This window comes from Urocitellus parryii, chromosome 2 (assembly GCF_045843805.1).
Source record: "Urocitellus parryii isolate mUroPar1 chromosome 2, mUroPar1.hap1, whole genome shotgun sequence".
Taxonomy (NCBI): Eukaryota; Metazoa; Chordata; class Mammalia; order Rodentia; family Sciuridae; genus Urocitellus; species Urocitellus parryii.
In genome coordinates this window covers 161768014-161795591 of record NC_135532.1, presented here as the reverse complement: position 1 = coordinate 161795591, position 27578 = coordinate 161768014, and the positions used below count along the sequence as shown (strand labels likewise).

Genomic DNA, 27578 nt, shown 5'->3' with positions numbered 1-27578 from the left:
CTGATTGAAAATTTCAACAATTAAGCACCCTTTTATGGAATGACTAATGACAGGAGGTACAAATGGTAGGGGGAAAGAGACTGGAAGAGAGGAGGTGGGAACACATAACAGCAAAGGAGCAGACTCACTGGCTAGTGTCACCGTGGCTGGCACACTGGCCACAGCTCCTGCAGGCATCCGGGCCACACACTGGTAGCGTCCCACAGTGTGGTTGTTGAGGGCAGTGATGACCAGGGTCCCTCGGGTGAGGAGGACTCCCAGAGCATCATCTGAGCCATTCAGCTCCTTCCCGTTCAGGCGCCATGTTACGTTCACCCACGGGGGTTCCACCACACAGCCCAGGATCACAGTTCCTCCCAGCTTCTGGACAGTGGACACAGGCTGGACAGTGACCCGAGGGACCTCGTCTGGAAAAAGAACAGGCATGTAGCAATGACATCAAGCCCCCAACAAACCAACAACATCACCTTTTTAGAACCACTGCACCCTGGTACCCTTCCAGAATTAAGCACCCAGGACTTGATCTTTCTCTGAGTAACCTGACCGCCACTGCCCAGCCTGTCTTTACTTCTAGCAAACAGATCTGAAGTGGCAATGTGTCATAGAGACAAGAGCTCAGGCTCCAGAGTTGGAGAGAAGACCTGGGCTGAATCCCAGTGTCACCACTTCTGAGCCATGTGACTTGCCCTTTTCAGTCTCATCTGTAAAGTGAGGCCAATCATATTCATCTCCCAGGGCTGGCAGGAGGCTTACCAACCATACATGTCCTGCCATGGTCTCATACAATAAATGAAGTTATCATTTTCTCCTCCTCCTTGGGTACATCTTTGAAATCAATACAATACCAACATGTAACCAATATGGTATCACGATAGTTCTCATCTTGTGTTCTGGAATGTGCCCTTGATCGGTGGGAGCAAAGTGTTTTTGTTTTTGTTTTTAAGAATTATGATAAGATGCTTTATGCATCCACCCAGCTCCAAAATAGAGTCCTTCCAGGGGAAACGGACCGAGGGCAGGTGGGAACTCACTCAAGTCAGCAAGGCAGCCCACTGTGGCCAAGATGAGCCAGGTGAGGGTGACCTCCTGCCTTTTTCCTTTCTGCGTTGTCATCCTCCCATGCAGCATGATGTGTCAGAGGATCCCAAGGCAACGTTCCATAGGCCACCGGGTCACTCACAGAGCTGTTGCAGTCCCCTGCACCACTATTGTAAGAGAGAGAAAGAATGGGTGTGGTGAGAACACCTGTGTGTGCTGGTGGCAGCCACAGGCAGGGCTTCACCCCACAGGCAGGGCTTCACCCCACAGGCAGGGCTTCACCCCACAGGCCGGCTTCCCTCGCGCTTACTGGCAGCATTCCAAGTAGGGACCTGACAGGCTGTGGGAAGACCAAAGAACCCCCTCATGCCCTTCGCATGTAGAAGAAGCCTCTTGTCAGGTGTGCCCTTGACCTAGAAGGTGATGTTATTGTGGTAAGGATGCTAGAGCTTTTCCCAAGGGACAACAAGAGGTACCCAGGACATGGAGCCAAGGATACAAACAGGCTGGGATCTACAGCCCCGTCCAGGACACAGGGCAGGGAGTGTCCAGTGCAGAAGCTGGAACAGATAAGATTATTCTTAGCATTTGCTTGCCAAAGGCCAGGTGGCATGCCATGCTGCTAGTGAGCTGTGGGACAGCACTGTCACTTGTGCATGCACCTGTGTGCGGAATCCTCCTTTTAGGGGAGGTTCCTGATTAAAAAATCCTACAGTCTCAGTATCTCATGAAACTGCTTTGACTCTTCTCATCTGGATTCCATGCCTAATAGATCCCTGTAAATGCTCTTTATTCCTGAAATCAGCCTGCGCTCATGGGGGTCATCTGGCTCATCTGTAACCTCTACTGCCAGCACAAACATAGGCACAAGTCACACATCAGCCAAGGCAGGCCCCTCACCTTCTCAGGGCATGGGGCCTCATTTCAGCTTCACTTGCTGGTTGCCACTTTTCTATCCTAGTGCTGAAATTCTGGAATTTTCCATCTCTACAACATCTGTGCTCTTGACAACTGCCTAGGTTGCATTTCTACCCATAAAATAGTCCCTTGAGGATTTGCACGGCTCCTCCAGCTACCTAGTGACACATCTCAGCCATCAGCCACCCCTTCACACCCACGTAAAACATTAAATTCTCCCCTTCCACAATATTATTCCTTACTCTCCTGTAAATTATGAAAAGATCATGGAAATCACATAGCAAGTATATATTCTCTCTCTCTCTCTCTCTCTCTCTCTCTCCTCTCTCCTCTTTTCTCTCTCCTCTCCTCTCCTCTTTTCTCTCTCTCCCTTTTTGCCACAGCCCAAACCAAGGTTTTGCTTCCATGCTTCTCACTGATGTATTATACTAGCAAATAAGGAAGGTGGATCACCACTCTATTGGACAGGGAGGGTTCAGAACGAGTTCCTATAACACTGAGGACATCATTCCAATGACAGCACAACAATGAATCTTCTCGAATCCTGTACATATGGCAATATCATTATTATCTTTCTAGGAAAGGGACCTACATTCAACGTTGATTCTTCTAGACCAATTGACCTAGTCAGAGATTTTTGAAGATTTGCAGTCACCATTGAAAAATCTGGGAAAGTAATTAAACTTCCTAGCAGACAGCAGGGTGGACCTCGCTAGTGGGTGGAGCTCTGGCAACCTGCAGGGTCTGCAGGAAGAGGAGGTCCCTAACCTGCAGCCCAACATGCCTGACATGGGGACTGCAGGCTGGGCTTGAGGCTCTTGCTCTGTTCTTGGAGGTGCTTGGGATTTGCCTAGATCTTTTGCTTCTCCAAAACCTCTTCAGAGGGAGTGAAGGGGACACATCCACTGTACCGAGAAGCACCCCCCAAACCAGACCTAGGGCCTTTCCCCACACCAATGCTCACAGTGTTTTCCAAGAAAGACTCATTTCTTCTTGATTTTTATTCTCTCCCTCTGCCTTATGCCTTCAACATCAGAGGACCCACAAGACTTCTCAACTACACTGGGAAAGGACAAGGACACATTCTCTAAAAGGGGTTTAGAAGAAAGTTTTTACTTTTCAGAAGTTTTTTTTTTTTTCTTCCTGGCAGTTCAAAATAATTTCCTGTTAGGGGAAAGAGTGCTTTTGTCTTTTTTCCAAACAATTCAGTGAATCAAAAGACCATATTACTAGCAAAGTGAGATCATGCAGCTGCAGAGGATGTGAGCTGGCCTGGCAGGGCAGTGAGGGCCGAGAGGTAGAGTGCCCTCTGCTGCCCCAGGGACCGGCTGAGCTCTGTGCACAAAGTGTCTTCTTAAATCTACACACCAGCCCTTCAAGGTGGGAGCCATCATCCCCATTTTACAGGTGAGGAAACTGAGCTTCAGAGGTGAAGAAACTTGCCTGGATTCACACAACTGTAGGCTTGGGCTGAAACCACAGGTCAGGTGGATACCAAAGGTCTATACTTTTTAGCCACAATAGTAGCTTTTTCCCATTTTGTTTTCCATTGGGGCTATGAACCCAGTGGGTGTTTAAATAGTTGAAACAAGAGTGACATAAAATAGTGATCTCTTTATAAAAGAAAAGTTCCTACTAAAAAAGCAAAATTTTGGTGTCCTCTCAATTTTCCAGACACTGGAATTAATTCTCTAAACTACTATTGCCCAATTAGATGGCATATTAATATAGAACACCGTACGAGATCCCAGTCGTGGGATTTTAAGGAACTAGATTATTCACGACATGCCCCAGATTCCCAGAGTCCTTAAGGAGACTGATGTCAAGCATTCCTTTTCCTGCCCCAAGGAAGGAGAGAGGAAGGGAGTGGAGGAAGAGAGGAAGGGAAGGGAAGACGGGAGGGAAGGAGACTGAAAATGTATATGAACTACTAAAGGGCAAAGAGGAGAAGTCGACAAAGACGGACAGGGGGCTGTTTCTTATCTGACCACAGGGCGGCTACAAAGGTGTTTGGGTTGTAAAATCAACAAAGGTTTTACTGAGGAAATTCAGCCCAGACACCCTCCTGATTAACGAGGACAAGGCAAACAGTGCCTGTTACTTCTGCACCCTTGGTGATTTATAAGGTTCAAAATGGAAACAAGCCCCACTTCTGCAGCCAGCCACCAACCTGCTTTTAAAAAACAACAAGGAGAAAAGAATGCAGCGGAGAAGTGAGAGGGAGTGCCAAGAAGCAGGTATTCCGAGACAGAGAAGAGGGTTCATCCTCATGATCCTCATGACGGAGTGGAAGCAGATGCTGTTTTAATGACCCCAAAGCAGGACAATGGGGGTCTCAATGTAAAGGCAGAACCATGACCAAAAATTGGGTGTGTATTGTGAGGGGTATCACTGAAGGTATGATGCTGTAGTTACTTCTTGGACCAAGCTACCTTGTGAATTTTTTCCAGAAAGAGAAAAATTCCAAAGATTTAGGTGACAGACAATTTTACTGTAATTTTTTTTAAAGGATAGAAAGGCTTAAATTAGAGAGTCTAATTGCAGTATAACTTTGTCTCATTGTGAAATAAGCGAGGTACAATTTCAGAGTAAAGGCAAGAGTAAGGTCTGTTGTTTTTCTTGGCAATGCAAAGTATGTCTGGATCCTTCTATTTTCTTATGCTTTTTCTCAGAAAAAGAGGAGAAATCAAGGGGAAAAAATCAAAAGCAGAGGGAAAAGGAAAAATTAATTCTTGCCATGAATTCCTCACTGAGGTCTAGGTACTTGCCATTTTTAAGGGTAATTTGGACACGAAAAAGAAAATAGGTCTGAGAAGTTTCACTGCTGACATACTTGTTTCCCACTGAAATAATCACCTCCAAACAGACGTTTCTGAAACTTTCCAAAAACAACAACAACAAAACATACTTCTGGGTTTGAGACCAAAGCATGAGAAATTGTAGCCTTGGAATATTTATTTTTTTGAGAAAATTACAAACAACTGAGAGTGGATCTGGAGAAGGCCATCTCCCCCTCCCCCGTAGAGGGCGGCTGATTACATGGACTAAGAGTGAGACAAGGCCACAAAGGTCACAGTCTCATCCCCTAGACACTCATGCCACTGCAGCTGCTACGGAAAGGGAAGCCTGTAGGAGCTAAACCACAAAACACGCCCTTTGGATGTCTTGAGACCAAAAACCAAGATGAGTGCAAACCGAGAGTAGGATGTAGCAGACAGTATGCAGAGACTTTCTCAAAAACATCCTTTAAGGGCAAGAATGAGGTCAGACAAAGTCCTTTGCTCCATTGGTTGAGAGGGGCTATCTACAAGAAAAAAATAATCTCTGCCCCAAGGTAGACTTTTTGCGTGTTCCCAATTTTGTAGAATTAAGATTCCTATTTCTGATGATCTATGAGGACAAAGCAAAGCTTTGCTCCTAGATGGGATGCTGAGTGGCTGGGTTCAAGTGTCAGCAGTTCCTGGTCTCAAGAAAGAGGACGGAACTCCTGCCTGGAAGAGTGGCATGGGGGTGATGCCAGGGAAATAAGTGAATTCAATTCTCAGAGGGTTGAAAATGTGAATTTTGATAGCCTTAGGAGGAATTAAGAAAGAAAGGTTACTAAAATACCATATTGGACACCTTTAAAAATATACAGTAAAAAGTTCATTTTTACTTAAGAAGTGTAGTTTACCCACAGACCTAATTAAAAGGAAACATTTTAAAATGGGAGGGACCTCAAGAAAATACAATAATAGCCCAGACTAATACATGTTTTTCTAGTCCGCATGAGTCTGTAACTCACAGACGATCTCCCAACCAGTTAGAAAGGATGGGTTCAGGACACAAGTCAGGTCTCCTGCTCCTAGACTAGGATGCTCCTCACTAGTTCAACATTGCTTCTAGCAAGTTGTTTCTGAGGCCACATTAACTGACTGTAATTCTAATTGCTTAGAATTATCACTAATTTTGCAATGTTTCTGATTTTACTTCTTTATGCATGAAAATAACATTACCTGGATTATCATCTCTAATTGTAACTTTTTTTTGAGGAGGTTGTACAATCTTTTTTTCCTAATCTTTTGTTGATTTTATTTTTTTTTAAATACACGACAGCAGTGGAATACATTACAATTCTTATTACACATATAGAGCACAGTTTTTCATATTTCTGTATATAAAGTATGTTCACACCAATTCATGCCTTTATACATATATTTTTTGCATTACAATTCTTAATACACATATATACCACAATTTTTTCATATCTCTATTTGTATATAAAGTATGTTGACACCCAATTCAAGTCTTCATATATGTACTTTGTATAATGATGTCCATCACATTCCATCATCCTTGCTAATCCCCTGCCCCCTCCATTTCCCTCCCACCCCACTTCTCTATCTAGAATTCATCTAATTCTCTGAGAAGGAAATGAGGAAAACTACCCCATTCACAAAATCCTCAAAAAAAAAAAAAAAAGATATTTGGGAATCAGCTTAATGAAAGAGGTGAAAGATCTATACAATGACAACTACAGAACCCTAAAGAGAAAAATCAAAGAAGTCCTTAAAAGATGAAAAGATCTACCTTGCTCTTGGATAGGCAGAATTAATATTATCAAAATGACCATACTACCAAAAGCACTACACAGATTTAATGCAATTCCAATCAAAATCCTAATGGCATTTCTCATAGAAAAAGCAATAGAAAAAGCAATCACGAAATTCATCTGGAAAAATAAGAGACCCAGAATAGCTAAAGCAATCCTTAGCAGGAATAGTGAAGCAGGTGGTATCACTGTACCAGACCTTAAACTATACTACAGAGTTATAGTAACAAAAGCAGCATGGTATTGGCACCAAAGCAGGCTGGTAGACCAATGGTACAGAATAGAGGACACAGAGACTACCCACAAAATTACAATTATCTTATATTAAACGAAGGTGCCAAAAACATGTACTGGAGAAAAGAGCATCTTCAACAAATGGTGCTGGGAAAACTGGAAATCTATATGCAACAAAATGAAATTAAACCCATATCTCTCACCATGCAAAAACTTAACTCAAAATGGATCAAGGATCTAGAAATTAAACCAGAGACTCTGCATCTAATAGAAGAAAAAATAGGTCCTAATCTTCATCATGTGGGATTAGGCACCAACTTCCTTAATAAGACTCCTATAGCACAAGAATTAAAACCAAGAATTAATAAATGGGATGGAATCAAACTAAAAAGTTTCTTTTGAGCAAAAGAAACAATCTGTGAGGTAAAAAGAGAGCCTACATCCTGGGAGCAAATTTTTACCCCTCACAAATCAGATAGAGCACCAATCTCTAAGGTATTTAAAGAACTCAAAAAGCTAAACACTGAAAAAACAAATAACCCAATCAACAAATGGGCCAAGGACCTGAATAAACACTTCTCAAAAAAGGATATACAATCAATCAACAAATATATGAAAAAATGCTCATCATCTCTAGCAATCAGAGAAATGCAAATCAAAACTACTCTAAGATATCATCTCACTCCAGTCAGAACGGCAGCTATTATGAAGACAAACAATAATAAGAGTTGTCTAATAGTAGCTTTCTATGTGATCATTTTCATCTGCCTACCTTTTATATTCTAATCTAGAACACTCTCCTACTGTTTACTGCACAAATCCCTTCAAGATAATTTTCTGTGGTGATGGAGACATTCTGTATTTGTGCTCTCTAAATACTTGAAATGTGGCCAGTGTGACTAGGGATCTGAATTTTAAATTTTCTTTAAGTGGCTCTATAGGGCTAGTGGTTGCCACATTCCATAGCATAGGTCTAGATGAAAATCTAGATTACTGGCATCTACCCAACCACGTTGATGTCAAATGCGGACAATAGCCATGGTTTAATGTTCTTAAATAGGAGTCCCACTCTAGCCAGTCTCTAAATATATTTGTCCTTTAGTCTTTATCCAAATTCTGTGTATGAGTCTTTTATTAAAAACCTATATGTATTGTGATTTTTAAAATTATTGGGAAGAAAAATATTACTAATCTACCACATTCAAGAGAGAATGCAAGTAACTGAGAGTATTCAAAGATGAATTCAGTCCCTAGGAATTTAAAGTCAAATTGTGGACACAAATCCACTAGCACTGGGCAAGTAATGTCTTCATCACTCCCCAGCCTTCTCCGTAGTTTGCTCAAGACCATGTGACTAGTGTTGGCCAATGAGGTGTGAGTGTGTCAGGTGTCACTCCTGGAGCAGGGCACTCAGGAACTGGAGATGCATCCATCTCTCCCTCACCTGGCCTGGCAGCCACATGCCACATGTTTAACAAAGCACAGCTACAAGACAGAGGGAGCAGCTTGAGATGGGAAATGAGAAAAAAAAATAAACCTTTGTTGTCCAGAACAACTGAAGTGTAGGGATTACTCTCACATAGCAACTGTAGCACGCTTCCCTCCAACAGCTTAAATGACCACCAGGGCAGTCACAAATGCCATGTGGTAAATGAGAGCACTTTCACGAAGGTGCTCTGGAAGTGGTATTTGAAATTGGGACTTCAGGGGTATGACTATGTAAGGAGAAGGAGGGCACAAGAAGGTAAAGAGGGGACACTGGCCAGGTGGGGGCATATCTCCTGTGTGCAGGGCAGCCAGTAATTAGACTAGGAAAAAAACTCTGGAACAGGGCTCTTTACATATTACCTTACGCCCTAGAAGTAACATATTCTGGGCAACCATCCCTAATGCATGCCCATGTATTTATTTAAAAATTAAATGCTTATGCTGCAGAACCAAAATCTAAAGAACACTGGGTAAAAGTGAAACCATATTTTAATGACCCCCTTAATCATGATTGTTGTTCATCAGTTAATGCCTTAAGACAGAATGCCTATTTAGGATTAGGATCATTACTAATGGCATGGGTGTAATCTCTTTTAAATAGTCTGCTCAGATGTTAATTGTGTTGTTGACTTCTCATCAGATGTGATTTCATTATCAATTTTTTTTTTAGCTTCTTAATGTGGCCTGAAAAGGGTCAACTCTGCCTTTTTCTTTCTGTTTGCATGTGCTTAGATTATCAGCATTCTCAATCCAGTTTCTTTGCAGCAATCTCTTTAAGCCACTTGTCCTTTTGTGAGAGTTAATTTAGTTAAAACTAAATAATATAATCTGTAAATCCACTTAACAGAGAAAACAGGAAAACGCGAGTGAATGAGCAAGTAGATCCCTACTGTCAAACCCTCCACACAGGGGAGAGGTCTTGTATACTGTTGTGACACACAGTTAACAACTTCTAGTTTCTATACTAAATATTAGGAAAGCTGAACTGCTTTACTATTTCTCTTTTTAAAAATTATTTTGTTTTATTTTGAAGTGCTGGGGATTAAACCCAGGGTTTCACCCATGTGCTCCACCACTGAGCTCCATTCCCAGACTTGCTTCCTTTTTTAGATAGAAATAAACATTAAGGGAATCTCTACTATTTTCTTCCAGCACCTAATAGAACCATGTGTGTTTCCCCTTGGGAACTTGCACCCTATTTTGTAGACTACTGTATTAGAATTAAAAGAGTCAGGCAGGACATTGTGACCGAGTGGAAGACCAAGGAAAAGAGTTTGAAATTAACCCCATGGACAGAGTGAAGGTATTGGGAACGTCTACTCCAAATGACACTTTGAGAGATTAGCAAACGCAGGCTTCTCTCATTGAACATGATTTATAACAAGCTGCTATCAGCTTATTTCAGGTGGGTGGGATGTCAAAGCAAGCAGAAAGAAAAGAAGCCTGAGTAGGCTCTGGGGAGGAACCCCCATAAAGATCTATCTAAGCAAAGGTCTCAGCCTCTTGATTTGCCCAATAAGCATTTGGTAAAATGCATCTCATCCTCTCCCAGCTCCTGCACTGGGGGAAAAAGTTACTAGGGAATCACATTGTCACCCCTCTCTGTAAAGAGATTTTAAAAAATATCTATCCATGGGGGTGGAGAATGGTTTATTGCTAAGCTGGAAAAAGAGAGAAAATAAAAACCACTTTTTCTTGTGCACTCTCTTCTCAATTCCCCCACCCCTCTTCCATATAAATTCAATTTGACAACCCTGCTAATTGGATAAACGCAGCTCATACACTCCTAGAAGGCTATTCCCTTTTCTTTCTTTTTCTTTTCTTTCTTTATTTTTTTCTTCTTGTTTTGTTTTTGGAGAGCTCAAAACAGGGTGATTGTGCTGTTCTTCAACACGAATTCCATCTGCTTTATTTCTCTCTCTCCATTCAGAGCTGCTCCTGAATATTTATGAAGACTTCCCTCCTTGCCTCTCCCCTTTCTACCCCACCTCCACCCTCCTTCCTCCCTCAACTTCCCTCTCCCCATCGGGCCTCCAGCCTCCTCTCCCATCTCAGAACTAGGACAAAAAACTTCCAGATGCCCCCCCTCCCTTTAGATAAACACAGGCCGTGTCAAGTGTGAGGAGAGGGGGAGGTGGGGAGGGGGTTCAACTGCCAGTCAAGCCCCTGGCCTTCAATGCGGCTGGGGGCCTACCCTAATCTGCTGCATGCTTGCCATATGGGGGCTGTGTTGCCCCGGGAGACACTAACAGGCAGAACGGAGCTTAATAGAGTCCATATTCATTGTGATGCAGTGAGATAGCTCCAGGCACCACTGCCCTTCGGGCTGGTTTCATTCTTCTGTTGCCCACTTTCTGTTTTTCCTCCCTTTTCCTTTCTGTCTTCCTTTTAAAAGGGCCTGGTCTCCAGAGAGTTCTAATCTGGAGAGATCTGAGCAGCTGGAAAGGGTAGACTTTGGGGTTAGGAGTGAGGAAGGCGTTGGGAGGTGCTGAGGTGATGAGAAGTGAGAGGTAGGAACCCCCTGTGGGCCGGGGGTGCAGCCACCACACAGCCAGGGAGCACGTGGTGTTGTGTGCACAGATGTGGGCAGGCTGGGGTCCCTGCACAGGGGCAAGGCTGGTAAGGTGGAGTGGGTGGGAGGGTTGGTGCATCTCCTAGCTGTGCCTTCAGGGACAGCAACCTTCATATTTACTCAGAAGTCTATAGCCTCCTTTGGCCCATGTCCTTCTTTGGCAGGTCTGGCACCAAGGAGGAGGTGACAGTTATGTCTGCACAACCAAACTAAAGGCATAAGAAACCTCTTATGAGTGAGCCGTCCAGCAGGTCAGGCCTTGTCACAAGTATATGTGTGACGAGAGACTTGGGGTTCTGTGAGGTTAGAGGTGGTCTCCCTCCGCCCTAAAGGGAAGGAGGGACAAGAACTGCGGGAGAGAACAAACATGCATTTCCCAACAGGTCAAGAGACTAAAAACTATATCAAGATATGGTAGAATTCCCCAGAGAATAGTTTCATAAGTTGCAAAACAAAGCTACTTGTTCTGTGACTGTGGGGGACAGAGGGAACAACGCAAAATTAAGTCAAGACATGAAATAAAGCAAAGGAAAACTGGAAGAACTGACAACCACAATCAAGAATGGCGGTGGGGGGAAAGGGTGTTGGAGGTGTGCAGTAGAAGCAAAAATGCTTGTACTATTGGTGCAACAATACCCCCACTACAGTGATGTGTCCCCCTCTTCCAGTACCAAAGTCAAGCAGCTTAAGTCAGATGAAATTGTTAAAACCAAGGTAGATACTAGAGGTGTTGATATATATATATATATATATATATATATATATATATATATTTTTTTTTTTTTAACCTTCCAAATTTTCTATGCTCTACATTCACTGTACTTACTTTCCACTGAGTTACATCACAAATCTGTGCTTCTTAGCTCAACCCAAGGCTGTATATATCCCAACAATCCTTCAGCGATTGGTGCACTGGGTAGTTTAGGGGCCAAGTACAATTTCACTTCCTGGATCTAAAGCCTAAAATGTATTTGGTTATCAGAAGTCTATCCAGAAGCCAGCCACATCTCCCTACTCCTCAGTACCCACTCCTTGAAGACTCATTGTAGAATCATTGAGAAGTCAGAATAGAAGATGCACAAGCCAGCAGGGTCTTTCAGGACGTGGAGAGCACTTACCTTCCCTGCAGGAGATGCCTTCCCTCCCAGCTTTTCTCTACACAGTGCTCCTGCAGGCTGTTTAGGCTCAGCACATTGCATACACTAGAGGACAGCTCAGCAAGGGGCAGTGGGGCTACCTGGAGCTCTGGGGTGAGCCAGCCTTGGAACTCCAGGCTCTTCCCAGTCTTCCCTGCAATGAACACACTAGTCAGTAATCTTCCACTCTGGAAGACCCTGAGCACCAAGTGCGTTCTGAATCTGGTGACAAGAACATGCCAGCCATATGGACCATGAGAATATAAATGGCAGGCAGAAGTCTCCCTAACAAGTCTTCAGGAGTAAAGGGAAGGATGTCAACTAGTGGGAGCCAGAATGGTCAACTTATAAGAAAAACAGAGCCAGTTACTCAAGTCTAGGCCAAATCCTTGCCTTTTATGTCACTGCTAAGAGGACCCTCCATAGATAACCTGCCTATACCAATATACACTCAAACTCATCTACTCTTCCCTGACTTTCCTAAAGCCATGAAAAGATGAACCACCCACTCTGCTGCCCAGCCTTGTACTCTTCCTCTCTTGCCTCCCCCTAGTTCTCCACCTCAGTTTCTGATCAGTCACATGGGCTCTAATTCTGGCAAAAGCAGTGTTGCCCAATAAAAATGCAATTCCCATCACGTATATAACTTTTAATTTTTCTGATAGCCACGTTGAAGACATAGGTGAAAATAATTTTAATAATATCTTAACAAAATATATCTAAAATTTATCATTTCAGTAAATAATCAAGATAAAATTAATGGCCACATGGGCTTAGTGGTTACTGTATTGGGCAGCACAGTTCTAGGGTCCTGGCTCTCTTCTCTGCATTTAATCAGCCTCTGCATTATCATCTACCTTCTTTCTAAAATGTCAAACACAACCAAACAGTGAAAGATGATAAATGGGCAGCTCTCATTCCTTGAGCAAGCGCCTCCTATTAGTCAAAATCATAATTCATTTAATTTGATGTTTGCACAATGTCCCTGTAGGGTAGGTGTACGATCAACCCATTTTATAGATGGGGAAACTGAAGCTAAGGGTGATTAAATATCTTGTACAGGATCACATGTGTTACCAAGGCGAAAACTAAATAAAATCCCTAGCTTCACTCCTTTAGTTGACTTAATGAATAATTTTGGAGGTCACACAGCTGGGTAATATATTATTAGTGTCCCAGTAGCTTCGCTGTAGATGACACCTGTGACTTGTGGGTCATGATGATAACAGTTGCCTAGATTACTTCTCAGGGACCTGAAGGCAACTGTGGCTGAAAATACTGTCTCTTCCTGTGGGCCTAGAGACATCCCATAGGTGACCACGATGGGACGGAAAGGCTCAGCATCTCTGTCTTCATAGTATGGCTGTCTCTTTTGTGGGTTAGATTTTGCTCAGCTCTGCATGTAGATCTGTTCAACATTTGAGAGATGTTTTGTCCAAAACTATAACATAGGGCTAACTTGACCTCGACTTGCCTAGTCTCTCTCCCTTCCCCGACCGGCTTTCAGGGATAAACACGAGTACCAGACACGTGTTCATAACCAGATCAGACCATGAAAGAGTGAAGAGAGGTGCCATCCAGTTCCTAAATCTCTGCCTATTTTCAGAAAAGATGGGAATATTCCTCTCATTGGTTAGCCTCTCCCTCTCCCTACCATTCGTATCTATAACTCCTCCAGCCCCTAGAGTTGAGAAGCTGATTTATGAGCAAAGCTCCCTCTTCTTCATACTTTGGCTACCAAATCAAGCCTTTCTTTTCCCCAAGGCTCTCTGACATTGCATTTCCATGGGATGAGCCTTTGAACCTGGGTTCAGTAATATGTAGATGGTAAATCTGAGTCAGGATTTGAACCAGGTCTTCTGATTCTAAAACCCTTTCACTTTTCCATGACGCTTTACATAAATGAAGGCATAATAACAAGGGATTATAATGCAACCATTAAAAATAAGAATTAGAAAGATCAAGTAGCCACATGAAAATAAAGGTTTAGAAGATGTAAAAATAATAGATTCCATTTTATAAAAGGCAAGTGGATGAGGCCTGAAAGATACATGAAAAAAAAATAAAAATGCAGTGGGTTTGAAAATTGGAATTATGAGTGATGTTTTAACACTTTTGAATTCAGTTTAAAAAAAAATAATGAAATAAGTGTACAGACCCACCTTTGATCGTTCCCTGGCTGAGAATGATTAAAGTTCAAAGGCCGCCATACAACCTTTCTTTGTTCATGGCCTCCAGTGAACCTTTGACGTGTCTTCCTCCCACGTTCCTAAGATGTTGACAAGCTGCATCTTCACACACTCTAACCACCTTCCTTTTCCCCTTCATTCCAGAGAAACTCACAACTATCTTCCAAAGCGTACCTCAAACATCACCTACTTTGTGAAGCCTCCTGTGACCGCGCCTCATTCCAGTTCCCCAAGCACTTGCACGCCTGGTACAACATTTCCACAAAGATGCGTGGGTTTTGATCATGTGTCTGTGAGAGGCCTTCTGTCTCTTCCCACAACCCAGACTATAAACTGCTTGAAGACCAGGATGTAACAAATGTACCTTGATAACTTACCACCTAGAAAAGCCTGGGCACAAGGAGCTTATTCAATGTTTGCTGAAGGGAAGGGTTTGGTCCAATCAGAAATTTAAGCTTCAAAGGGATGTTGATCTGGTGCAGGGACAGGTAGGAGGGACACACAAAGAGAGAGATACTGAAACCCCTAGTGGAAACAAGGGTTTTTCTGAGGGAAAGGCTGTGGCCTTTATGTTTTAAAACCCAAGGGCCCTCGGTCAGTGGGGGCAGCACTGGAAGGAGCAGGGTGCAGAGGAGGTCCTAAGCTCTTCGAGGCCAGAGGCTGTGCCCCTGCCCATGCTCTGATGGCTGGCTCCCTTCAAGGTGCAATGGTTTTCCTTCCTGTCTCTTCTCCCAAAATAAATATCAACTAAGTTCGCAGCAGTCATGGGGATGCAGGAAAATCCAATCTAGGATGACACCATGCCCGTGCCACTATCACCATGCCCGTGCCACTATCACCATGCCTTGAGCCTCAGGCTAGGCAGAAGGAGGTTGGCAAAGATGGATTGGAGAAGGAGAAATCAGAAAGCTGTTGAGTCAGAAAGAGAAGAGCAGGTTCAGGCCTGAGGAGTTCAAGTTCAAGAAAAGAGCAAGGGGAGGGGAGGAGGGATGAGAATGGAAAGGTGGGAGAGCCAATTAATTATGCTAAGCTCCCATGAGATGCTGAGTCCAGGGCGGGTGCTTTGTGTCCAGGATCACTTTTCATCATCACCACCCAGGCAGTGTGACTGTCCCCACTTGATACATGATCAAAAACCCTTCTTGATGCTTTGTCACTTAGGGACTTTAGGGTTCCTCTCTAGTTTGTACTGTAGACAAAGTTTCTCTACTAGGTGACAAGGTTGGAACTCGGCTGTATGTAGCTCCTCCCCAAGGAGCTACATACAGTATGAGCTTTGTAGCTTCTGTCCTCAATAGAAGGTGGCTTTGAGTGAGTTACTTAATGTCTTTGAGCCTCAGTTTACTCTCTGTGAAAATGAGAATGAGTACTTGGATGAGCTTATGAAAAGAGTTAATGAGATAATGTGCAAAAGCAGCCTGGTACGTAGCCATCACGCAGTCATTTTGGAGAGTGGGGGTCATGAACTTTTCTACGGAAAGCTGTTCACTGGAGCTTTAATTTCATGCAGTGGCATTGCCACCTGGTGGGCTTTTCAATTAATGTTCTTTAAGACCAAAAGAAGCGTTGCATTTCAACAACTCTAGACACACATGATATCATTTCTGCTCTCTCCTCATAGGCTGTATAAAATTATACAATAGACTGACTTTGCTACCCTACACACATACATCTGAAGGTCAAGAAATAGTCTTTTTTGGAAGGAAAAAAAAGCAATATATTCTACAGGATTTTACAGAACCTCACAATAACCCTGTGGGAAAGGGACTGCATGGAGAGCGCCATAGTGTTCTCAAGTCTGTGGCCAGATTCAATTTCTAAAGTCTTGATCTGCACCCAACACTATTCAACATTTAATATCATTTCCGCTAATGGCCTCCTCCTTTCACATATGCTTTTCCGCACTCTTGATGATGATAATGACAGTAATGATCGTAATTTCTCCATAGTGCCTCTACTTGTTCAGAGAGAAAGAGCAAAATATCCCCAACAGTAGGTCATTTGGGAGCAGGAGTTCCGGAGAGGTGTTTACACAAAAGAAAACATGACCCCTGGCTGCTCTAGTCCCTATTCCCAGCTCCAGAAAGGAGCTAACCTTTGACCTCATCCAGCAAACACACATGGCCACCACAAAAACCCCTGCTCTTTTTCTATCTACCTGCTTCTAATTACAACTTATGACCAGGGCTATACCCACATGGATCTTGCAGATAATGAACAAAAATGCTAATATAGTAACTCGAAAGAAAACAGGAACATCTACTAAAACCTGGTGCTTGGAACTGACCAAACGACCAACTCAAAAGGAAAGACTTGAGAGAATGTGGATGGTCCAAAAAGTATATAAACAGACCCACTTAAAGAAGACCTTATAATCTCAGTCCTGTCTCCCAGGACAAAGGGAAAGGGTCTCACTTGCAGGTAGTGTGTGAGCACAAACCTCACCATTCCACAGTCTGGGAAGGTAAGAACACCCTTTCCACCTAACAGGGCCCACTGAAGGCAACGGGCTGAGAACAGCTTGGTACTACTCCAGGGTACTCTCCAGGGAGCAGGCCAACCTGCACCGGGCATAGAACCAAAGAAAAGATTTTTCCCTCAAATCATGCAGAAGGCTAACGGGATTTGGTTCAGAAGTGGAGTAGGAAAAACAAGGGCATCCTGCTTAGTGTTCATGCTGTGGAGAGGAGAAGATCAGTTGCTGGCAACTCAAAGACACTCCTGATGAGAGGCACAGGGCCCTGGGGTGGGCACTGGGTAGAATTCAGTGTAGTACAGCAAACTCTAGTTACTGTGTATTGTACAAAGGGTTGAGGGGGATGTGGAGAAAACGAGGCAGCCTGCAATCCTCAAAGAGCTTAGAACTGTTTGACTCTGACAATATCTTTCTGTTATACCAAAGTTAAATTGCAGCATGGCCTCAAGAAAAAATGAGTCAGAAGATAAACTGTGGATTTCACTAATCATTAAGTAAAGGAACCAGAACCACTAGCAAAGGCATCAGAGGAATGATAGAAGTGTGGACGCATGTCCCTACATGTATAGGTGCATATGCACACAAGCACTCATGCCCTGTTCCGCATGGAAGGCCAGTTCTCCAATGTAGCTCCGTTCATAAATCCTAAAAGAATCTCTCTGTCTCCCATCCATATCCATTGCTCACACAGTGCTGAAAGTCATCAAAGTCTGTCAGTTTAGGCAGGATAAGGGCTTAGATCTAACAGAAGTCCATGTGACAGGATCTTTTAGGCCTCAAGTTTTATCACCTACACTGGCACTTGTCACTGTAACTTATTAGTTTATAGTCTCCTCCTTGACGAACAGTAGATACTCTACAAATGTTTGCTAAGCTGTGGAGACCTCCTACCTCCAAGGTCTCCCCGGCCTAGCCATGGTCCATGGAGTTTGGATCTGATGAATCCGAGGTGGGGGTCCCACTGCAAAAGCAGAGCTTGTGCAGGTAAAAGTGACTTGAGAATGCTCCCGTCCTTGTCTCCCTCAGGGATTTGGTTTGGGAACTCACTGGGGTTCTTATTCAGTGGAGAAGACAGGTAGGACACAGGCCATGTCCCAAGGAAGCATAGCATGTGTGAAGTGGGTTTGCCAAAAAGAAGGTGGAGGACAGGAATGTGGAGGACAAGAATGTAAAGAGAAATGGGTTCCTGAGGAAGCCTGTTTCCATTGGCCGACTATGTTCCTAATGCCCATCCCGTCAGGGGATGCAAGTGAGGCACCCTGCTCTTCATTCACTTCATTAATTATTTGCCTCTGCCTTCCCACTAGACCAAAGGCTCAGGAATGGTGATCTTATTTGCAAGAGTATCTGCAGCACTAGCACAGCTCTAGGTACTCAGCAAATACCTGCTGAATGAACAAATAACCACCCCAGACACAAAGGTGAAAGGTTATGGCAGAGGAGAAAGAACTGTGGTCATAAGCCAGGGGGGAGCCGTGTTGTTAGCAGAAGAAGAGGGGCACTTTAGGGAGCTTTGGGGAGTGAAAACACTTTGACTTAATTAGGCAACATAATTACCATCCATTGGAGGTAAGCTGTCACTTTCAGTCACTTTCCGTGTTCCTTCCCCACAATGATTAAGCACCACCAGGCAGACCCACATCTCCACCCTCCACATGACTCAAAAAAGGTCTCAGGTGCTGTGACCCGGACTGAAAGAGGATCAGTTTGATTCTTGATCTGTCTGGTTTTGAGGCTGATTTGGGTAAATGGCAGGCAAAACCGGCCCTAGCTACCCCCTTCCACATACATACACACACACACACACACACACACACACACACCCCTCTAGCACACTCATGCAGGCTCTCAGGAAATCAGAAGCATTCAAATATAGAGTGAAGCCTTGGAACAAAATGACCAAACTGCTGAAGTCAAGGCCAAGTCAGGAGATGACAGGGTTCCACTCTTGGGTTCACATCTGACTGCACTGTGACAGTGAACTTGAACTGAACTTACAGATGAACCACTTACCCATGGATGCTGAAGGAAACAGAGGTTACATTAGTAAAGCATCTAGAGTCAAGACTGGTACAAAGTCCATGGTCAATTCATAACAGTGACTTATTCAATCTGAATAACTCTTTTTAGGATCATTTTTAGGAATATTTTTAGTACACTGATCCCTGCCACAGATGCATCCCTGGCATTTTGGACAATATCTCAGGGTCTTTATAATCCTATTCTGGCTCCTCCAGTGCCTTATACTGGTCATACTGGTCATGTGCACCCTCCACCTCTAAGATATTCTCTCTCTCTCTCTCTCTCTCTCTCTCTCTCTCTCTCTCTCTCTCTCTCACACACACACACACACACACACACACACATACACAGCAAACATCTGCAGCTCCAGCTGGTAAGCATTCTTTAGAATCCTGACAGTTTACTTTCTTTCCCAACTAACCTCATGCAAATCCACTTTCTTCACCACCTTTCTGACCCCCAACTGTACACATTTAATGCATCACCCAACCCCCAATCTTTCCTTTCTCAATCATACAGTTCTTTTAAACCACCTAAAACTTAAATAAATACCTATCTGGAAATCCAAAGCATGCTGTAGTCCATCAGTCAGTCAGTCTCTGCCTTCTGCTAGAAGCACCCCCCATTCCCTGCCAGCTCTCCCCAACTTGTGAAGCCCAGTGGCCCTGGTGCAAGGCTGGCACATGCAGAGAAAACAAACACATGGAGTCCCGCCAGCTGGATCAGCCACTGCTGTTTACAGCAGGAGCAAAGTGTGGAGAATTAGAGAAACATGGTGTGGGGAAGGAGCAGAGGGGGCTGGGGAATTCTAGCCTCCTGCTCCTAGGTTCACCACCTGCAAAGAGGATCCCCTGCAGATGTTCTGCCAACCCTAGGTGTAGAACAGGACAGCAATCCATCAGAGGTGGGATTCATGCATCATGGTGCTGCAAGCAAAGTGAAAGTCCTTGCCAGTGGAGAGTCTATTATTTGCTTATTATTCTGTCCCCAGAACCAATAATAGTGCTAGGCACATAGTGGAAATGCAGTGAGCATTTTGTTGATTATATGAATAAATGAGCTGTTTTCCTGCTTGGCCCACAGGATGGGCAGTAGGAGGATCGTGGTGGAGGGGTGGTTAGCAAGGAATGCCTAAGACCATACTTCTAAAAACCTACCACATGTTAAAATATGCTACAGAGCTATCCTGAAAGTAATTAAGGAAAATGTGGTACTGTGAAATCTTACCAGGTTTCTTCTTTTTGGAGCCTTTAATGTGCTATTATACAGCACGAATCACCAAGAAGGGCATAGACCTGGGTGCAATGGAGCACGCCTGTAATCCCAGCAGCTCAGGAGGCTGAGGCAGGAGGCCTTCAATTTCAAAGCCAGACTCAGCAACTTAGTGAGACCCTAAGCAACTTAGCGAGACCCTGTCTCAAAATGAAATATATAAAGAGTTTGGTAGGTGGCTCAGTGGTTAAACACCCTTCAGTTTAAACCCAGGTACAGGAAAAAAAAAAAAAAAGAGCAGGATAGAGTATGCATTGAAATCTATAACCACAAGTATGGATTTATTTGACTATGAGACTGGAATTATTTGAGAGCCCCATTTTTTCCCCTCAGAGTACCATTGGCAATGAGAATTTCACCAAATATACTTTTGGAAATCCTGGCCTAAGAAGTTCCTGCAGAATGTTCCAGCAACTTGCAAAACAACATGATTCTGTTTTTGTAATTAAAAACAGTTACATATGATTAAACAGTGTGTAGTTATTTAGATTGTCATCAGAAAAGGTTAGGAGACATGTAAACTTTAACATCAGTTGTCTCTGAAGATTAGGGGATTTGCACTTTTTACATTAAAAACTTCAGAAATATTCAAGATAGGGCTGGGGAGTAGCTCAGTGGCAGGAAGCCCTGGGTTAGATCTTAGCACCAAAACCACAATAAGCAAACAACAACAACAACAAAAGAAATATCGAAACAGGTATAAAGTATCACTTTTATAATTAAAAAGACAAATTGGAAAAAAATAAAAGCTAATCCAAAATATTAACATGTCATCACTGATAATTTATCCTTCCATAGGCCTAGGGCCTCATTTCCCAATAACCCCTTGGAACATAAAACGTTGCTGCCCATAATCACATCTAAAGAGTTTGCTTTGTCTGATTGCAACATTACATTCTTTTGGCTTATAAGGAACAGCTCCCCTAATTCCAGAATTTTGTTGCAAAAAAAAAGTGAAAACAAATTCAATACTTTATTAACAACCTTTAGAGATCTTTTACTTTTACTTTTAACAACCTTTACTCTGTTTAGTAAGTTGTAAAAAATATACCATGTAAAATTCAGTTTGATGAAATTATCATGTTGAGCATATTAACATTTAAAGATAGCCTTTTTTTTCTACTAAATTACCAATTTCCTACCAACTTGTGAACACAATTAAAAGTCATTGAAATTTATTGAATGTAGTAAGCCAGGTTTTGTCACAACATATGATTAAGGCACATATTTTAGAATGAGACCATCAATCTTAACATAAAACAAAGAAAACTTGCCTAACCTCTAAACCATTCTAGGACATAAGCAGTATTCTCATCCCCATTTTACAGATACAACAAATAAGGCTTGGAGAAATCAAGCAACTTGCTCAGATAAAGGATTCAAAACCAGGGCCCTCTGCCTCCTCTGTTTGCTGGTCCTAGTGCCTGGTAGCTACAAGCAGATATATAACAAAACTGTGTTCAAAGAAACAACTGAGAAATGCAGAAAAAACGAAAATTTGAGTTGGAGTCACAAATTAGTCACTGCGCTTCAGGATGGATTGTTTTGGCACACTCCCACAAAGTACACTGCCTCCAGACTCCTCAAGGTGCATGGAACCTGTACTTCTGAAAGTTCCCTGAGCCTACCCCAGTTCAGTCCCCAGCGTCTTGAGTGCCAAACACAACCCTGAAACTGATGGTAGCACTTTGAGTTTGGAATCCAAGTTATAAGCCCCAGCATGCACAGAGAGACAATAAAAAACTTCCAGTTTCCTCATCTAGTCTCTTGTGGTGTTTTGTTTGTTTTTGTTTTTTAGCGCAGCATCTCACTAAGTTGCGGAGACTGGTCTTGAATTTACAATCCTCCTGCCTCAGCCTCCTGAGTTGCTGGGATTACAGGCATGCGCCATGATGTCCAGCTCTTCTTCTGTTCTTATACTGCATTAGCCCTCACATAGCAGCTCTGGTGGCACAGAGAATCATCACAGAAATGCCAGGAGTGAGGGGCGGGGGGATGACACCTCAGGCAAATACAGTTAGAGCCTCAGTCTAGGCATCAGTATTTTTAAAACTCCCCCTGCAAATTGTAACATGCAACCAGTTGAGAACCCTGTGAGGGTGTCTTTGCCACGGATTCTGGGGCAATTTCAGAAAAAAATATCTGCCAGGAGAGCTTTGGTTGTACTGGATTCAATGGTTAGAATTGAGAGTTTTGCATAAAGACGGTATATATTATATATTATTTTAAAGAAATTCTTATAGTTTTAAAGCAAAAATAAATATTTCTTACCCCACAAATTAAATATTAACCCATTTAAAGGAAGAAAACTTTTTTCTCCAAAAAGCTTCTCTCAGTTTTCCCAAGTTTTATTTATTTGTTTGTTTATTTATTTATTTTTGCATTTTCAGATTCCTGACTGTCTATTCCTTACACAGAAATAAAAATCTCAAAAGAGGTCATCATGGTAACAGCCTCCACAGTGCAAAGACAACACTCAAACAGTTCTCTGGGCCATTGTCACCTCTGCCAACTGGGACCAGGATCATGTACTTCTGCGGGAGCATGGAGGTGTGGGAGGGATGTTTTCCACAGATGCAAATTTGAATGTTTGCCCTTCAAAGTCTGAGAAACTAGCCAGGGTTCCGTTGCCAAAGCCAGATCAGTCTCCTGGGGCTCACAGAACACTAAGAAATTCCTCAGGTGTTGGCCTTCTGTGGTTTTGGCTCCACTGGAACCTGCTGTTGACAATCCAAAGGGTTAACAGCTCAGCTTCTGCCTTCCTGGTCCCCACACAAGGGGAGGAGACAACCCACCTTGGAACCCCAGCCCTGGCCCCTCCCGGGCCCTCCCACTTCAGGAATGAAGCTGCCTGCTGCCCAACATATACCCAGACTGGTTTCATCTCCTTCCAAATCCATTTTATGTCTTAACTTCTGCCAAGAATAAAAATTAACACACACACACACACACACACACACACACACACATCCCATACATGCATGGGAGGAGAAGATTTGGTTGGAAATTTAAACTGAAAAAGACCAGGCAGAGAGGAAAGGGACAGGTCAGCTGCTGAAAGTCAGGGCTTGGTGACTTCTCCCAGGGCTGGCATACCCTGCCTGAGGTCTCTCCAGCTATGTAGACCTGAGGTTCAGATCTGAAGGGAAATGTTTGAAATGCATCCCCTTCTGGCCCCCCAACACTCCATTTCCTACACTTTAACCATCCTTCCTACCCAGACCTGTCACCAGAGTGGCTCAGAGCAGCCTCATTGCAGTGTCCAGAGGCAGGGAGCAGATCCAAGCCTGTGGCAGAGCCCTCTCTTGTCAACTCCAAAGTGAATCCAACAGTACTGGGGATGGCATGCAGGCCCTGGTGGCACAGGCAGCTTGCAGGCTGAATGGCCACCCAGAAAAACAGATCTGGAGCCTCCTTAGAATCCTGCCCCACCTCCTCCAGGGCCTGTGCATGAACACCTGAATCTACAGGCAGGCAAAGGCCACATCTCCAGGAACCCATGAGGCTCTGTCCTTCCTGCTCAGTGTCCCCCAGGATTGGCCTTCCCCCAGCTCTGTATATCATCATCCCCAACACTGCAGATGGTGGGTCCAGCCCTCGCACTCACAGTACTCACACCTCTCCAGGTGGAAACCCACTGTCTCATGGAATCACGTGCCTCACAAGTCCATAAATGTTTATTGAACACTTGTTAAACACTAGGTCCCAGGAATCCAAAGGAAAAGTTCTCCACAAGAGGTTAAGCTCTGGTGAAGAGACACAGAAAGATCTCAGAGCACCACAGAACAGTTTTATGAATCAAACCCCAGTACCCCAAGCACATGTTCTTTCCCACTCCACTGTCAGAGGTGGGAAGCCTGGATCACACACTTTTGTGGAAGAAGTAACTTTGTGGCATCCAATTTTGACCCATCTAGCACACAGAGCACAGTATTAGAGTAATATTATTTTTAAAAAAGACACAAAACTTTTGTTGTCTTGCTACTTGTTGAATCTACAATCCCAAATAGATGTCATTGGCATATTCTGGTTATTCAGAGTAACCACAGACTTCTACAGACACAGGAATGGCTCTAAAAAGCTGCCTTTTTATAAAAAGAAATGTACATGAGTAAATAGTGGATGCAGGCCCAGGCTTTTCTGTTCCTCCTGACCAGGGTCTTTCCACAGAAGGAGGAGATAGGGGTCTGACACCTGGCCTAGACAGAGAGGTCCACAGGTGGCTGTTACCAGGGAGACTTCATGTACATAAGACAACCCTGCTCACCGTACACATCCTCCCTCTCCAGAGTGTCCCTGCCAAGCCAAGCCCCTACCCACCACCCCACCACTCCTTTTTTTTTTAAGCTCTCTCTAAGGTTCAGCCATTTGCCCCTGAGTCTCATCCTCCTGTGCTCTTGAGTATGTGATAAAATTTGTATGTTCTTTTTCATAAAGTCTTTTTTCTACTTTCGGTTTGTTTCATAGACTAATAATATCAAGCATTCAATTAGAAAAGAATAAATTTAAAATGTCCATACAGACTCATAGGGTTTATGATATTAATCTTTCTGCTTTTATGCTGTTTGAGTTTGTAAGTTAGAAAATAATAATAATAATTTCTAAAAAAATAAATCAATAGGATAATTAGAATAAGACCTCTCAAATCTTCCCAAACTTTGCATTGACTTTCAGGAACCCCCACCCCAACCCAGTGTCCTCTAAATTAAGACAAACGGCACAGTCAGGGGGGACTGAGGGAATGCCCAGGTTCTGATGGAAAAGGGGCATGCTCCCTTTATGATCTTCTGGGTGCATCAGACCCCAGAGGCAGCCCCAGCCCTGACAGAGGACTGCTGGTGGCAGCTGGAACAGCCAGTCCTTGAGCAGCCCATCTCCCTCACTCTGGGGACCCAAGGACCCCAGCTAGCTGGCTTCCCCCCATGCTCTCTGTTTCCTCTTGGGGACCTACCTGTCAGGAAGGGCCTTCCCCAGACCTGCCCATATCTCACCCATGACACATCCCCAGCACTGGCTGACTTTTCCCTGGTTGCAGAAACCACCAAGATGGAGGCCTCAAGGTCCAAGACAAAGACCATCAGGGTCCAAACCTTCTGACTCAGACTTCTGAACCTATGACTTTTCCACTTGTCTACCTGTCAAATTCTGAACCATACCATGACAAAATGATTTGTTTTTATTGCTACATATGGACTATACTTATTAATGACATTCAGTGTGTTATTTCCAAACAGGCAAACAGTGTGTGTTTATTGTTTATCATACGCACCCATATTACTTCCACCTTCACCCTCTTCCCCTCTGGTACCTTCCAATTCCTCAGGTGAGCTTTTTTTTATTATTTTTTTTTTTTAGCTTTTGCATATGAGAGAGAGCATGCTGTCCTTGACTGTTCTGTATCTGGCTTATTTCATTTAACATGATGTCCTCCAATTTCATCTATTTTCCTGTAAGTGACAGAATTTCATTTTTCTTTATGGTTAAATAATACTCCATTTGTATACATGACACCTTTTTTTTGAGGTGCTGGGAATTGAACCCAGGGCCTTGGGCATGCGAGGCTAGCACTCTACCAGCTGAGCTGTATCCCCAGCCCTCCACATTTTCTTTATCCATTTATCTGTTAATGGGCATCTAAGCTGATTTCATATGCAAGCTATGTTAATAGTGCCATAGCACACAAAGGTGTGCAGGTGTTACTTTTGTATTCTGACTTCCTTTCCTTTGGCTGTACACCCACGAGTGGTATAGTTGTATCATATAGTAGGTCTATTTTTAGTTTTTTGAGGAATCTCCATACTGTTTCCTATAATGGCTATACTAATTTACATTCCCACCAATATGTACGATTTCCTTTCTCTCCTCATCTGTACCACCATGGTATTTTTTGTTTGTTTTGTTCTTTTTTAAAATTGTCTTTATAGCAACCATTCCAACTGGGGTGAAATGGTATCTCACTACAGTTTTGATTTGGATTTCCCTGATGGCTAATAATACTGAGCATAACAATATTGAGCTAATAATATTGAGCCATTGGCCATTTTTTTTTTTTTTGGTGTTATTGTTTTTTAGTACTGGGGATTGAACTCAGGGCACTCAACCACTGAGCCACATCCCCAACCTCATTTTGTATTTCTAGAGACAGGGCCTCACTGAATTGCTTAGCGCCTTACCATTGCTGAAGCTAGCTTTGATCCTCCTGCCTCAGATCCTCGTGATACTCCTGCCTCAGCCTCCAGAGCCAATGGGATTACAGGCGTGTGCCACCACACCCAGCTTGTTAAGCTTTTTTAGTTCTTTATAGATTCTGTATATTAATCCTGTCCCATGAATAGCTGGCTTATATGTTCTCCCATTCTGTAGGTTGTCTTTTCACTGTGTTGTTCCTTTCTTATGTAAAACCTTTCTAAGTTTGATGTAATCCATTTGACAAGTGTCAAAACTTTTTAAATAACCAAATTCTCCAAGAATTTGAGCTCTTGGGAGAGAAATCGGCAGCTCATCTCGGGTCAAAGTAGTAATGAGATGGCAATGATGACAACAGTGACCATCTGTTATGGTTTAGATCTTAAAAGTTCCCCAAGGGTCCAGGTGATAAAAGCCTCTGGTACTATTGAGAGATGGTGGAATATTTAGGTGGGTAGAAGGAAGTTAGGTCATTGGGGGTACACCCTGGAAGGGGATACTGAGATCCTGACCTCTTCTGCTCTCTCCTTTTGCTTCCCAACTGCCATGAGGTAAGAAGCTTTGCTTTACCATGTGCTCCCCACCATGCTATTCTGCCTTACCACATGCCCAAAGTGATAGGGCCAAACAACTACAGACTGAAACCATAAGCCAAATATACATCTTTCCTTCTTTCAAGTTGATTATCTCAGGTATTTTGTTACAGCAACAGAAAGCTGAATAACACAGCACTCACTCCAGACTAAGCACTCTTCTGTGAATAATGCAATTCAGTGTTTTGATTTGGGAAATCTTCAGAAACCAGGACACAAGCACCTTAAGGACAGTAGACACACCACTTGATAAACATCTATTGACTGACCAATTGAAAGGCCACTCTTTGATGGTTACCAATGTCTTTAGGCTCCTGTGGTAAATGCACAGAGGGCAAACATGCTGTGCTCAGGAAAGATTTGCTGCTGGATATTGGGATCGGCATCCAAAACTCAGCATGAAACCTCAAGTGACTGCTGAGAGGCAGCAGCAGTGAGCATCCTGAGTTTTAGTGGGTGGCATTCTTCACACAAGGGAGCCTGGTCCCAAGCCCCTGGCCTGGGGCAAGGAAACATGCCTCATCTTGGCTCAGATGCAAAGAGCAAGGTCTCAGTGCCTTTTCCCCACCCAGAACACGGACATTAGCACTGGCATTTGGGTTAATTTTGTGTGTGGGGAAAATTAGATCTGCTTGCCTAAGATCCCATCTCAATCGGACACATGATTCCTTTTTACTTCCTGACTTTCAAAGCATGTAAAACTTAGTTAGGAAGGATCCTCCCACTGCTTTGGAGCCTAGCTTTTTTTCTGGAGAGAGGTGGAGGGTGGTGGGTAAAATTGGGATCCTGCCCCATTTCTACAGATGGCTCTGGTGAAAAAGTACTGAAGAAGAGCCAGACCACACCAAGAGACTTTCCTCCAT

General features: G+C 43.4%; 1 protein-coding gene across 4 annotated transcripts in view; it reads right to left on the bottom strand.

Moving 5' to 3' along the window:
• Positions 1-27578, bottom strand: part of Boc (BOC cell adhesion associated, oncogene regulated) — a 77874-nt gene that overhangs the window by 34790 nt on the left and 15506 nt on the right. For all 4 annotated transcript variants that reach the window (XM_026394284.2, XM_026394307.2, XM_026394289.2 and 1 more), the window contains 2 exons: positions 1032-1205; positions 129-407 (listed from right to left, as the gene is read on the bottom strand). In XM_026394284.2, coding sequence (XP_026250069.2) covers positions 129-407; positions 1032-1128 — 376 coding nt within the window. In that variant the 5' untranslated portion in view covers positions 1129-1205. The remainder of the gene's footprint in view (positions 1-128; positions 408-1031; positions 1206-27578) is intronic.